Genomic DNA, 15,580 nt, shown 5'->3' with positions numbered 1-15,580 from the left:
ACTTCAAGGTTTCAGAGCGGGGGGGAAATACCCTTGCCACCCCCCCCCCCTGTTGTTGCGCCCCTGAGTACAATGGATACCTTATTTCAGCAAGTTACACTTAACAATGACAATATTTTAAGATCTCTTTGATTAAAGTAATTTCTATTTATATTTATTTCTTCAATTATCACAGGTTATGCAAAGCATACATGAAATTACTTACTATTTGTTGTAAAACCACATAATAAAACCTGGAAGAGTTTAAGCCTCTTATAAATTGTGGTAGCCTATATTAAGAGTTGTCAAATGCATTTTCCGCTATCTACGAATCATAATTCCTAATTGCATTTTTTTTCAAGACACGTGCAATTTTCTGCCAGGTAAAAAAAAAAAAAAAAAAAACGCGGCAATGCGTTCATTTGCTCCCAGCTCTCCCAACTCCTACCTAGGGAGCAAGCGAGACGGCGGCCCAAGGCTTCCCCCGGGCGTAATGGGATGAAGACACTTGCGTGGCCTCAGTACTCGCGAAGACAGTCGGTATCTGGTAGCCGTGGCGCGAGGAATTGTCGCCATGGAGAACAGTAAGTGCGAAACATTGCCCACCCTTTGCTGTGCGTCGGATCTCTTGACGGGGTTGGTCAGCCCGGAGCAAGGACTTCGGAAAGTTTGCGGAAGTCTTATTTCTTATGAAGGGTTATAAAAATGTAGTTCACGTTAATATACTGGTAATATGTTATTGCTTAGTTATACCTTACAACTGAAAAATATTACCATGAAAGAGATTTTAAAGCATTTTAATTCACATAAGTCAAGCTTTAAAAACATATATTTAATTTTGAGTATATATATATATATAATTTTTAGTGTTTTAAATCTTGACTTATATATATACTCAAAATTATATATATACTCAAAATTAAATATATGTTTTTAAAGCTTGACTTTTATGTGAATTGAAATGCTTTCAAATTTCACACACGCACACACACCTACATATATGTACGTGTGTGTGTATGGGGCGTACAGTGAACTTCATTTTTCACATGCTCTGTTTTTAATCATAAAATTTTACTAGAATAATTACAATATAATGAGTAGTAGGAGAAAAAAAGGTAGGTGAGAAATGTATTCTCCCCCCGCACACAAAAGATAAAAACGTCCCTCATTGCCACCGCTGTTTCCATGGATCGGCGACTGGGTTGGAATCCCAGTCATCGATGGGAATCCTTAGATTCACACCAGTTTATTCCGATGCCGCGTTCTTGCGTGTAAGTTATTTTTTTTTTAATTTCCTCTCTCTCTGTGTTTATCTTAAATCAATACGAAGAGAATTAGAATTTTGTATTCCATTTTTAGGAAATTTGGTTAGAAATTTATGCTGATTGGTTAAAACATTAGTAATTCTGAAGGAAAGCCACATTTATAAAATAAAAATTCCAAAATTATAGTAGTTTTTCTTGTAAATATACAAATTTTTGTTATCCTCAGAACGGTCGGTTAGGGTAGGTTAGCTACATTAAAAATAGTTTAAAAGAGTGGATAGTAGGTTGGGTTAGGATAGCTATATTAAAAATAATGTGAAATAATTTAAATGGTTGATTAGGACTCACCAATTTAAGATGTAGCTAACTTAATGTACTTAATAAATCCTATAATATTTGCTCCGACGTTGAGCGAGCAGCGATCTTCGTTGAACTCTGGAACGGTTATGTCCTCGGAATGGACTGATATGAATCTTACGATGCATGCGACCCTTCCGTGCATGGCTAATCCCAGCATGACTAGGGTATAGGCTTCGGCCTGAGACGCACCTAGGTCCCTCCCTAACTCGGACCCCTCTTACAAATACTTTTTTTTTTTTGGTTAGGTTAGAAAAAAAATTCGTAGGCTTCAGGTCATTAATACGGAGAAATGAGCGACGAGCAATATTTCACCAAAATCAGTGAAACACAAGTCATCCACAGTTCAGACCATCGTATAATTGTAGATTTTCTGGAGTCATGCAATTCTATAAAAAAAAAAAAAAAAAAAAAGGAAATATTATTCTCATTATATTTAAAGATTATGTTGAACGTAATTGCGAAATTACCGTTTTGAGAAGTTGCTTAGGTTATATAAGCTATATTTAAAATTAAAATGCTGTAAAATCGTTTGAGAGGTTGTTTAAGTTAGGTTAGCTACATTCAAAATACTCTTAAATCATGTGAACAGTTGTTTAGATTAAGTTAGCTAAGTTAAAAAATATATATATATAATGGAGTGAACGAATGGTAAGGTTTTGTTCCAGCTCGCTTTGTAACAGCAGTAATCGGGCTTAGAGTAGAATAAGGCACCTGGGAAAGTGGACAAACTAGCTTGGCCATCCCAACGTTTTACCAACTGCGTACCACTTGACATTTTTTGAAACGTTGGTGTGCCACTAGGCACTAGCCTACTTAATCTTTCAGTTTTAAATAATAACATAGGTATAAGCTATGGTTAATTTTGAAATTAAGGAAAAAATAAAATGTCTATTTCAAAATGGTAGTTTTATTTATAACAAATACATCTGAAAACAAACAATTATAGACATTCAATCAATTTTAACAACAATACAAACAAACAATTTTAGACAATTATTTAAAATTGAGTCCAAAAATCAAGAAACTTGTTGCTGTTTGTCCATTATCAAAATTTCCAACATCAGGGTCAATGTATCTTAATTTGACTTTCAAGTCCTCTTCAACACTGATTCTGTTCCTATGTTTATTTTTGATGTTCCGCCTGCCACCGGTTGGGAAACCCTGAGCTAGGGGATTAGTGCGTGCTCTGGTGGGACCAGGGCTTGGTGCATCCTACGCAGCGAAGCAAATGCGCCATCGCGCTTCCAGTGCTTGGCCGGCCGTGAAGCCGGGTGGATGTAGTCCCTAGTCAGGCGGACCTCGCTCTGAAGACGGACTCTCGTCGCGTCCGTCTGTCCGTCAAGCCGAGCGACACACAACGATCCGCACGGCCGACAGATACTATTATATTTCGATGCTACCAACCGATAGAAGGCTTCAATTGTGGTGAAAATTTCTCTTGTATATGCGTATTGGATCGACGATCATTAGAGACCCGTGAATTTCGCGGATTCAATGACCTTCAGGATAGACTCCAATATCCTCTACACACTCGGGCAAATGCCAACTGTTCATTGGCTGTTGACTTGTGAGTCGTCTCGACTGGGTGGCCTGTGATTCGACATTTCTATGAGTGAGGGTCTCTAATTGGCCCTCAGTCCTCCAGATTAACAGAGAACCAATGAAAGAAGCAGCACTAAGGTATAATTATTTGAATTTTAGCATAACACGAAATGAATCCGCGAAATTCACGGGGGTCTAACGATCATGAATTCAAGCACTTAAAAATCATTACTGGATTTTTTATTTTGTTTTGAGATTAATTCATATATATATTTTTTTGATTTTAATAATACGTAACTATGTGTTTGTAAACTTTTTTTTGAAACAAAAAATCAAATTTTGAAACGTGTTCAAACGTGAAATAAAATAATTTAATGAAAGCAGCTAAACAAATAAACAAACTTCAAAAACCTTAAGATAGGAAATGTTGAAGGCAATACCTTGATAACATTCTGGAGGTTATAATTTCAGCCGTCCGTCTGACGAAATTTAAAGCTTGTAAAGCTTTGGAAGGACGGACGGATGGAAGTTTTCCGGGCCCTGATGTCACGTGATTGACGGATGGCGGGGAAACGTACGGACGCGACGCTCGGATGGGTGCACGAGCTTATAAAGCTCGGTGGCGCTATTGGCTTTCCTATAGGTACCTTTATAAAATCCTGTATGTAGAACCTTTTCATAGCTAAGAACGTCCGTGAAAACACCCGTTCTAGCCTTTTTTCACTGATGACTAAAATATACATGTTAAAGTAGAAACCGTGAAACGAATCTTGTGTAGCCAAATTAAATGACTCTAAAATGCTTTTCGTATTCAGAGGTAATTGTTTATTATTGCGTATTCAGCTTATATTAAGTACATATCTACAAAATATTTATAAAAAATTGGTAATCGTATGATTTCGAATCATAAACGCATTCAACTGATTACTTTATTTTAATTGTTTTACGTTAAAATACAATTAAACATATGTTATATAGATAGATTGCTTCCAGGAACAATATTCCTTAAATATTTATACATATTTTCGAAATAAAATATATTTGGGCAATTATTATACAGTTTTACAACCCAAAGACGTCCAATTTCTTTCTTAATTTTAATATTTTTTGTTGAAATACAAAGGATACATACGCAATAAGGAACAATAACCTAATCAGATACTGAGCGTTGTGTGATGGCGCGTTAAGGGAGATTAAGCCTCGCCACCTTGCAATTTCAAATATTTCAGATATTTTGATAAGGCTTGCAATAAAGTCATTAAGCCTAATTTGTTGGTTTGACGTAGCATAGGACTTGGCTAAGGCTACTTGTTGAAGTGTTATTTTAATGTTAGTTGTAGTCGCCCGCGGGAAATAAGTTATTTTCTGCTGGAGCCTACAGACTAGAGCCTGTTGGTAAATACGTGGTTGCAACAAGGGATAGAAGGTCTGGAAGATGTGATTTATGCCTTGATATGCCAAATATTGTGATAAAAAGTTAAAAATTAGAATTATAGCAAAAAAAAATGTGTAAGATCCAAGATGGTGGAGCCTAATCGCCCTTAACGCCTGCATGTGTGTACGCACTCGCACTCCGAAGGGCACGTGGAGCAAGCATCTAGCCAAGCTTTTGTGAAGGTCGGGGTCCAGTATAAACATTATATAATTTTTATGAGCTAGTTTTCTTTATATTTGAAATTTAAAATAAATATAGATTGTCGCACTTAAATCCCAGGGAATAGTAGACTTTTGGAAATTCAACGTTCACGCATATAAATTTAATTAATGTGTTTTCTTGTTTCAATTATTTGACGATTTCGCTAAAAAGAAAAAAAAAAGGTCAAAGATGTTTGTGCAAAAGATTATACTTTGGAACACAATTCCTGAGGCTTCTGTGTACGAGCTTTGAATATATATTCTGTATAGAAGTCGCGAGTGGATAGGATTTACTCTACGTTTTTCAGGAGCGTATGATGAGCAGCTTGGGAACTTCACCGCTGCAGTGCGCTGCCGTAACGCCTTGTATCGTCTTAGGTTGTTATTTACAAGTAAGAGCGCAGCACTTTCGCCCGCTGTCATTCCCCGCACCCCCCCCCCCCCCCCACCCCACCCATCATTCACTGCAGCTCAAGGTCGTTCAACGGGAGTTTGTGCGTCACAAAACTGTAGGGATGAGAGGTGGGGTAGAGGGTGGGTGGAGGACAACGCGTGTTCGAGGGAGGGTGGGGAAGGGGTGTTTGAAGAGTTCGACACTTGTCCGCTAGGGACCACCACAAGTAGATGCCTTAGAGATGGTGGCGATTGCGGCGGTGAATTAACCAACTACCTCAAACCGTATTATAAATTTTAACCTGGGCTGGCGACTTCTATACAGTATATATATTCAAAGGTACGAGGAACATCGGGCTGTAATGGGGAGGAAACACTACCTTCTAATAACCTCTGTGTAACCGTGTAGACGAGGGGCGGAATCCCCCCGGCCGCGACCCTGCGTGCAGCGCGTGTTGCAGGCGCGTGCCCCGAGCCGTGGAGCGTGATGCCCGGCGTGGTGAAGACGGGCGCGCACCGCTACGAGGACGGCTCGCGCTACGTGGGCGACTGGAACCCGCGCGGCCAGAAGCACGGCATGGGCCACCTCGCGCTGCCCGACGGCACGCGCTACGACGGCGGCTTCCACAACGGCCTGTGCTCGGGCCTCGGCGTCATGTGCTTCCCCGACGGCGCCAAGTCAGTCTCCTCGTCCTCACAGTTGCTTCCCCCTGCGTCCGCCATTCAGCTCGGCCATGCAATACTGCTGTTCATTTTAGCCAGTTGGAATTTCACCATGTATCCGTAGAGACCGGAAAAATTCGCGGATTCACTTCGTGATAGGCTGAAATTCAAACATGTGTATAATTCTGCTGGTTCTGCTATTGGATCACGGTTTAACTGGAGCTCTCTGGGCCGATGAGAGACTATCGACCAAAGAAACGTCGAATCACAAGCTACCCAGTGGAGACGACTCACAATTTAGTAACCAATGTACACGCGTGTTTACTTGAGAAGTTCAGAGGATAATGGAGGCTATCCTAGAGGTCATTGAATCCGCGAATTTTTCCGGTCCCTATGTATCCGACATCTGTTGGTTGTAAATAACTACATTAACTACCAAATGATTATCCCGTGACATCTGTATAGTAATTTGTCAACACAATTTGGCTTATGCAACCTTTTTAGTTAACCTTTCTAACCACGAAACATTCTTATTTTTTTTATTTACAATAATTGCGAGTGCCTTTTTATATAAGTAACAGCATTTATTGATTCTTAAAACAGGAATTACACTTGAGCATTCTAATATCTCGACAATTTCTTTGCCACAATACAATTGATAAACATAAACAGTTCTATAGTCCCACCAAAATGGCATCCTAATATGCTCTCATTGGCTACTGTGCCATGCGTCAGTAACATAAATAAATTATATTAATTCCCTCCCCTCCCCCCACACACGACCTCTCTCCTATGTAGGTACACGACCTACCTATGTACTACTGTGAATCAGTAGGTTCGAAAATATGGCGATCAAATCTCGTGCACACGACCTACTGTTAGTATTAATGTTATTTTTTAAGTTGTGCGCCCAGATTTAGCGGTGTCCTTGTTTCTGCGTGCTCTGTTGCTAGATATACACCACAGAACCAAAACGCTTTAGGCCCTACTTTCTACTGTAATAAAAAATTATTAAAATATTTCTGAAACATTGTATTTTGTAAATTAAAATTTGAAATGAGAATTTGGTAAATACATTTCCTGTTGTATTTAATAAAGTGTATCATCTGATAATATATATATTTTTTAATTACTAAGGAGTAAGTAATTGAAAGTCGCCATTTTAGTTTCAAGTGTATTTGTTAACATTTCTTATAACTTTTAATATTGATTTTTTTTGCTCTTTTGAACATAGCGCATAATATTATGAACTGCCTTGTTATTAATAGTGACGGTTTGCTACAAATAGTTTCCCATGTGAAATAACAATTGTTATTAGTAATGCATATTTTTGTCAGATTGACCACAAATTTGATAGACTTAAATGTCAATAGACTTAAAATATTCTTTAAAATATCAACAAGTATGCAGCAAAGTTAATAAATTATATATATTAAAACTTATAACTTAGGGAGTATAAAAACGATTTTTAATGTTAACAACTATTTTTAAATTTTAACTAGGCATTTACAATCTGGCAAAAGCGGTCGCCGGCACTGCAATCTAAGAGTGAGACAGACTATAGATAGAGATTACGATACGATACCGTTGAACAGAACAGAATTGCTGATGTGCCTTCGTGTTACTTAATAAACACAGCTGCTCACAACAGTGAAGTGTACCTGTGCCTCGTTGCAAAGGCACAGGACATGCTTGAACACGGATGCTTGTGCACGGCGCAGGTACGAAGGCGAGTTCATGCAGGGCTGGTTCCACGGCCACGGGGTCTTCTGGCGCGCTGACGGCATGAAGTTCGAGGGCGAGTTCAGAGGCGGCCGCATCTGGGGAAACGGTAGGTGTGGTTTTGGTTTTGAGTATTCCTTTATTGACCCTGATTGGTTTACATTGTGTATGCACATAGACACACAAGATACTAGGAACATATTTATAATCGTGATATACAGAAAACACTGTCCAAGACCTTCAGACTCTTGCAATGAAGCAGTATAAACCCCAAAATATTAGCTAAAAAGACAATAATGGAGAGAATTAAATGGATAGCAGCAAATATTGTAATAGGATAATATGGGAAACTCCGGCCAATTAGCATTGGCGAAGCGCGAGACACCAGACTGCAGCGCATTCTAGCGGCGTGGACTGAAGAAAGCCCCGCGTAATTCAATTTTACGTGCATATTAAAGGCAACATGTTTACACAATTAAGTGCTGTTTTTACCAAAACTAGAAATTCAAACAAATTTAATGCTATTATTCATACAGAACTCTTCTCAGGCTTTATTTAAAGGTATGTGTCAAAGATAGATATGTAATTATGTGCAAAATATAATCTATCAAAATAACTGAACAAGTAGTATGTAGTATCTAATTGGTTTTCCAGCTGTTTTATTTTTAAGGAAACAAGAACAACTAGTTTTAGTAACGGAAGTAAATTGTATGCATTAAATTAATTTCTCACCTGAAAATGTGACTGCATTTTAAATAAAATTCCTTAATTAAACCGAAAGAAACTGCTGTAAACAAATCATGTTACAAGAATGGTAAGGAATTATAATAAATAATTACTTTATAATAAGAGACAAAAATATAAAACAAAGGGGTTAAAATTGTGAATACGCGAAACGCGAAACACTTACTGCGTTGCGTCCGCTGGAAATCTGATAAAAGACTTTGAGCAGTTAGTAATGTTGTAATTTTTGCAGCCAAACACCGCACAAATATTTCCGGCCATTCTGAATTACTGTTCACATAATAATGTGTTTATTTATTCGCAAATAGAACCATCATCTTATAGCACCAAACACACTTCAATGCCTTTTACCGCCGTTTCCAAAGCGTAGGTTCAGTCCACGCCGCCAGGTTCGCTGAACAACATGTCTCGCATTTTTTTTGTCTGTTTCCCATATTATCCTATTACAATATTTGATAGCAGGTGCTATCGAAAGTCGTTTACCGAAATTTTGGAGAAACAACTTTCAGGCTAGTGCCTTTTGGTCTAGTGCCTTTCGTTCTAGTGTATTTCAGCTAAACGACTTTCGGTCTAGTGCCTTTCGGAGTAGTGCCTTTCGGTCCAGTCATTTTCGGTCTACTGCCGCGTCTCCAATTAAATGTCAATGAAAGGTGTAACTATCACATATTATGAACTTGTGGTAAGAGATACTTCGTGATTCGATGTTACACACGAAATTGATGGAAATTTATACTAGTTCACATCACTGAACTGTCACACTATATTTCACTTTTTGAGGAAGGGGAAGGATACACGAAAAAATGTGCAGTTGGGGTAAGCGGCGGTATCAGGAAGGATGACGTGGGCGATAATCAAGGATACGCTTGTGTGGGTAGGGAATGGTAGGATAACAATGTGCTATGTAGACTGGATGACAAAATACTTGGATTTGCGAAGGGAGACATATAACTTATCATTACGGGAAATGATAACGAAGGTTCCAAGACAGGCGTCCGGCGGGGTTCCCCCAGCAGCAATCGGAGGGTAGAATTAAAGAAGATGAGAAGAGGACGGAAGTGGTCGGTGAACCATGGGATGGATAGGATGGCGAGAGGGAGGGAGCCAGAGGAAAGGCGGAGGGCTGTGCCCCCCTGTAGGTAAGGATCGCTCGTACCTGGCCTCTCCTGGCATCGCAATGCATGCAATAAATGGGTTGTAAATTTTCCTGTCACTTTGGCAATCGTGCTCGAGCATGGTGCCGTGGTTATGCAAGCCGCGACGAGCATTGACTCTCATGTGATTCAAGGGCAGCGCCCGCTGTATGGAGGTGAAAGTACGACACAACACCCAATCCTCAAACCGGGTACGAAATTTTCCACAAGCGTGAAATCTCCGACCCGGCTGGGATTCGAACCATGGACCCTTGTATCGCCAGCCAGAAGTTATAACCACTGATCCACAGTATAACATTCTAATAGGAGGTGGAGGTAGGAATAAAACTTATTAAGTTTGCCTGCAACTGGAATGGAAACATTATAAAATAAACATTTGGGGATTGTAGCACAGCGCAGCCGGTTTGAGCCGCGAATTCGTTTGCTGGACGCGAGTAGATAGTGTCCAGGTTTGGCAACAGTAAAGCTAGTTTTATAATTAAACCTTTATTAAAGAAGCTTATCGTTTATTATTTCACATTTGAATCAGTTTTGTACAAGCGAGGCGATTACTCAATAAATTGGCTAAATAAAGAGAACATAAATTTAGTGAATCTAAGCATAAGTATCATAGCCGTAGATTATATTAAAATAATTATTATTTGCGTTTATCCAGAACTCGTAGCGAAAATAAGTAACAATGCAGAGACTAAAAAATCTAACAAATTTATTCCTAAAGGAAAGGATTTATATTTAAATAAATTATTTCTATAAAAATTATAAATATATTTTATTTGATGATTAATGTATATTTTATTAAAATATGTATTACTTGTAACATAAATACATTTAATACCTATACCAAGTTAATTCATTTGTAGCTATAGGAAACATTTCTATCGTATAATTAAAAATAAAATGTAAACATAATTTATACATAAAAAGTTTCTAAATTGAACTCAACACTTACAATGAGATCATGGGTTACACGATGTACAAGTATAGGCCTGCTGACGCGTGCCCGGGGCTGACGGCGTGTCTGCAGGGCTGGTGACGTTCAGCGACGGCAGCCACGGCTTCCCGAGGAACGAGGGCTTCTTCCAGGACTGCCGGCTGGTGCGCAAGAGACGCTGCCTGGACGTGGTGCAGCGCGCGCAGAAGGTGGCGCTCATGGCGCAGGCGCAGTGCGACAGGGCTTGACCGCCCTCCCTGCGACAACCTCCAATAAACACTTCTCCACAAACACCTGCTTGCGGTCTATTTACTAAGTTTTTTTAATCTTTGTCTATTAGTTCTGACATCTCGTCGAAGCGAGGCCATAATATATCATCCATCGACCAATCATCATTCATCAATCACCACTTATTTACATTTCAACAGGCTATGTGGCACATCTTTAATTTTAGGCCTTCTAAAGCTACTACTTTTCTCGTATTCTCTTTTTCATTCCTTACGCATTCACATTCTCTTTCATCTGATATTTTTATTGTGTACGTGATTTTCCATAGTTTTTCATTTTTTATTTTATTTCTTGCTAATATTTTCACGTATTTTTCTTTACCATCCATTCTCATTACACAGTTATATCAAAACCAATTAAATAGTTTCCTCATGATTTTAGTCAAAACACGAGAACCAAGGTCCCTTTCTGATTACACGATTACACCTCCAGGAACTTTGAGGAAGGAAACTGCCTTGGTATTTAGCACCCATGGAACCACTTGCCTCAATGGATCTCAGGGATCCGTATAAGACTAGAACCAAGATGATCGGAGTGGCCCGGGTATGCACAGAACCACCCATTATGTTGGGCGGGTGACAACAATCTTTTAGAGATCGGAATATTTCGCGATTTCAATGACCTATAAGTATAGACTTCATGATCCTCCATGCACTCGGGCAAACTACATCTGCTCATTGGCTACTGACACCTGTTAACTGGGATGCTCGTGAATCGATACTTCTTTTATTGAAGGTTTATCACTGGTCCATAGTCATTCAGATAGACTGTGGTCCAATCACTGAAGCAGCAAGAAGGCGAACGTATTTGTGTTCCAGCCTATAGTGAAATGAATCCGCGAATTTTTCAGGTCTCTAGGTAATCTTACTCTCCTGCCGGCTACCGACTCCGCAGTTGAGTACAGAAGTAGAGCACGGTAGAGACTGAGCAGTAAGCACACTGAACAGTCGTGGCCAGCATATACCGCGCCTACAACACGTGGCACGTGGCGCCAAGAAAGAAAACGATGAAACTATTATTTTTTTATATTTAATAAATAAAGGGGCTGACATCTGAGTCCTGGAAATATGATCACCCCTCACCAGAATTATAGCCAGAACAGAGGCATTGAGCCTCACTGCCCTCATTACCTCCTGTACAAGGTACATATTGGGTCATTACGTACCACGCACGCGGCACGCCTGTACATGACGCCACGAACGACTGATGCTCAATATTTTACACAGCTTCAATGACAGATTAAACTACAAACTGGCTGGATAGTAAATGCAACAAATTCCTGTCAATTAAATATAAAATATTGTGCATATACTTATCTTTATAGCCTTTTAGAAATAATAAAAAATAGTACCCTTGAATAAATCAACTAATATTATTTTACGTTAACAAGCACTTGAGGCCTTTTTTCGTCCTTATTTCTACATATGTTTCAATGATTGACTACGGAAAACCTAAACCGTTTTTTGTGTAAACGGAAGGACATTTTTTCATGTTAATGTTAACTTAAAGCCAAATAATAGCTACACCTATACCGTAAGTTATTTAATCGCCATACAATGACAATAATTTCAAAATGACAAAATGAAAAAGTATGCATAAAAAATAACACTTGTACTTTTTTTTTGTAAATAACATTAACCACGTCATTGGTCACAGCATGAATTTACATACTTCATGCAAGTTATAACTTCTGATAGCAACTTGCATCCAGAATCGATGGAATGAAGCACAAAGCTACCCAACAACTGAAAAGTCAGTTTATCACATGTAACGTGATCTTGCAAAAACAACGGTGTACAAACTGCACACGAATTTAGTCGGGCAACGACTCAATTATGTAAGGATGGAAACATATTTGGCGCCTATGGGCTTTTTTATTTTATTTTGTGATAGCTACATTTAAAATAAGATTTAGGACGTCACCCGGCAAACAGGTTTCGTAAAGCGGTTCGAACTAAAACGGTTCTTTCTTATATGATTTTTGCAGCCATCGGGACAGAAATAAACTTAGCAGTTTCGAAACTTCACGCTATTAAACATTTTGGAAAGGAGTCTGACAAATTAATGTTAAGCGGAGACGTGTCTATAAAGCTAAACAAGGCACAGCACTTAACTTAAAGTAAAATAAAGATCTACGTGATGTTTCCCGCCTGAGACAGTCAGCTTGGATGGACTGATGGTGTGACATTGTATATTCGACTGCTCTATCTGAGAGACAGATCTGTCGTTACAGCAATTGGGGATCATATTTGAGGAGGGGTGTGTGTGTACCTCCCCCCAATAACCCAATATAAATAAATAAATAAATAAATAAATAAATAAACTGAGCAATAATAAAAACATAATGTGAGCTAGTCTTTCAGTGCTCGCCAGATATGTGTAACATCTTACCTCGATAACGAGCAAGTTCGCGTGTTTTCAGGTTGCAAATACACTTATTATTCGAAACTCGGACACTAACGAATTCTATGAAATAATGCCGAGGTGATAAATATACGCAAATTGGGTTTTCAACTACATTTCTTGATGCGAATCACACGTAGTTTACGCACCCGCCGCTAGAAATGGTTGCCAGAGAAGCTACGTCGACTATCAAATCATTCGATTTGCAGTGCGAAAAATATTAAAGTACATACTGAAGCGGCTCCGATAGGAGCGAAAAAGACTTGAAAAAAATTACCAATCCCCGCCTTTGGACCGGATTTTCGACATGGAATTTTATCAAAATACTGCCCATGTTGCCAAAATTAATAATTTTAGTTTGCGCCATCCGCCACAGATGGCAGCACCGTGGTTACTTATTTCCGTTCCACGCGACTTCCGTTCCATTCACGAAACTACTCTCACAAAATGCCGTATTCCGAGAACTAAGATGTTACACATCAGAAATAATCTACTCAGACACACATGACTAAAATGGATCCATTTTTTTTTGTTAACATGTACAATTCTACATTTCTACTTCTAGTGATACTGCACTGTATGCAATTTTTTTAAACGTTGTTTCCCTGGAAATGAAATAAAACTTAAGTTTCATAACGGCTTTTTAAAACGTCATAAATGAGTTTAAAAAATTTTAAGAGGCTACTTTTTTAAATTTCGGACTCCGCACCCAAAACTCACGTATTCCGTTCTTCCCAAAAGCCCATGTTGTGTCAGCGACTGCTCAGAAAATATTTTTCTGTACTTTTACAAAAGATTCCTTTGAAAACCAGTTGCCAAATATAGTTTTATAATACTACAAAAAAAAAAATTGTAATGTTGTACAATACATGGCTATAATTATTTTTGTATGTTTTTTCTATTTTTGTACGATTTTTCCAGATAATACTAAGTGTTTCTTTTGACAATTGGTTCACTATTTTATAATTTTAATTGATGTTTCATTCAAGCATAATATTTTTCACACTAGGGCATATTCATTAATTAGAATTTACTCTGTTCTATTCCACTTTTTGATGTGCGCAGTTGATATCGGAACGGTTTTCGGGGAACGGTTCACATATACATTTGGAGTTACTTTTGGAGGTACTGGGACAACAACAAAAAAAAAAAAAAACATAAATGCCCTTTTTTGAAAGCATTTCTGCGAACACTATCTTGTAGTGAAGCAGTTGGTTTCATGTAAATGTACAAATATGTGTTATTTTGCATGAACATGTCTGCTCCACTCACACGAGAGAGATGACAGTGTAGCGGCGCGGCGACTGCCAGTTGCCACGAGGGAACCAGAGTGCCCCGGGCAGCAGTGAGTGGTTTGGGCGGACGCGCTCGCCGGACCGCGCGACCCTGACATATGGCCGCCCGCGGCACGCAAGGCCGCCCGGCGAGGAGGAGTCCCGGGCGCGCGGAGGTCGCATCTCCGCCGCGTGGCGCGCTGGCGTCGCGTGCAGCGCCGAGCGCTGTACGTCCTACACTGCTCGTCAGCTCGCCGTCTTGTAGTCACGCAACGGTTTGCAGACCCAGCACTGTAAAACAGTCACTATTGATGGTTTATCAACAGTTGCAGTTATTCGAAATTAATCTTCAAATTTCACAAAGGAAACTTATTCATTTTAAACTGCAATGGAATTATTTATTGTCAACAGTAATTATAATACTACTTGGCGGTTTCTCAACACGTCAAGATCTATAAGTAATTTTAAAATAGTTTAAGGCGAACATGCAAAAGCTACATTTAAAAGCGACATATATTTCGTCGCAAAGCGTTCTGTTCTACTCGGATACGCAGCTGTTTATATTGTTTTGAAAGTGTTGTAGGCAGAAATAAGAAGAAAAAAATGTTAAGATTTCTCTCATTAGTTATGAAATTAAAAACTTAATCATAAAGTAAAATAAGTGTTTAAAGCAAATTTAAACATATGCAGAATGTGTAAATATATTCATACTCAGTATCGAAAACCCGTGTCAATACGCGTTACTTTTAAAAACTTATTTTAATGACTATTTCTTGAGGATGTGTGCTTTTTTATGGGATGAAATGTACCCCATTTTTATAGTATAAAACCGTGTTAGTAGTAAACACGTAATTAAGTTGTAACCATAAGCGCGTGACTACGGGGTCCCTGCCCCCTGCCTTAAACGGAAATAAATGCAAGTAGTTCATACCCTACGCATGTGAAAGATTGGATACTTGTTTCGTGTCATTTAAAGAACAATAAAATTTTAAACAAAACATTTTATTTGTTACAAGACCTTATTGGAAACGCTGTAAAATACAATCAACTAATGCCTCAGTAATGAATTACATATATTCCAAAACGTTTTAAATCGGTTCAATGATAAAAAAAATGTGTTTCAGAAACCAACTTATAAACATTCAAAATACAAAAATAAAAACTTTTACACTTAATTAACAAGTGAATTAGTAATATATCATAAAATTCCAACTCTTTTTTTTTTAAACT

At 38.6% G+C, this 15,580-nt stretch overlaps 1 protein-coding gene across 1 annotated transcript; it reads left to right on the top strand.

Annotated features, from left to right (window-relative positions):
- Positions 1 to 529: 529 nt before the first annotated feature.
- On the top strand, positions 530 to 10,633 carry LOC134531303 (MORN repeat-containing protein 4 homolog). Its single transcript, XM_063366996.1, has 4 exons — positions 530 to 563; positions 5,636 to 5,852; positions 7,559 to 7,668; positions 10,479 to 10,633. The coding sequence occupies exons 1-4, from the start codon at positions 554 to 556 to the stop codon at positions 10,631 to 10,633; spliced, it is 492 nt and encodes a 163-aa protein (XP_063223066.1). The 5' UTR covers positions 530 to 553.
- Positions 10,634 to 15,580: the final 4,947 nt, after the last annotated feature.

This window comes from Bacillus rossius, chromosome 3, assembly GCF_032445375.1.
Source record: "Bacillus rossius redtenbacheri isolate Brsri chromosome 3, Brsri_v3, whole genome shotgun sequence".
NCBI lineage: Eukaryota > Metazoa > Arthropoda > Insecta > Phasmatodea > Bacillidae > Bacillus > Bacillus rossius.
The sequence above is the reverse complement of the archived record's forward strand: the minus strand, read 5'-3'. Positions and strand labels throughout refer to the sequence as shown.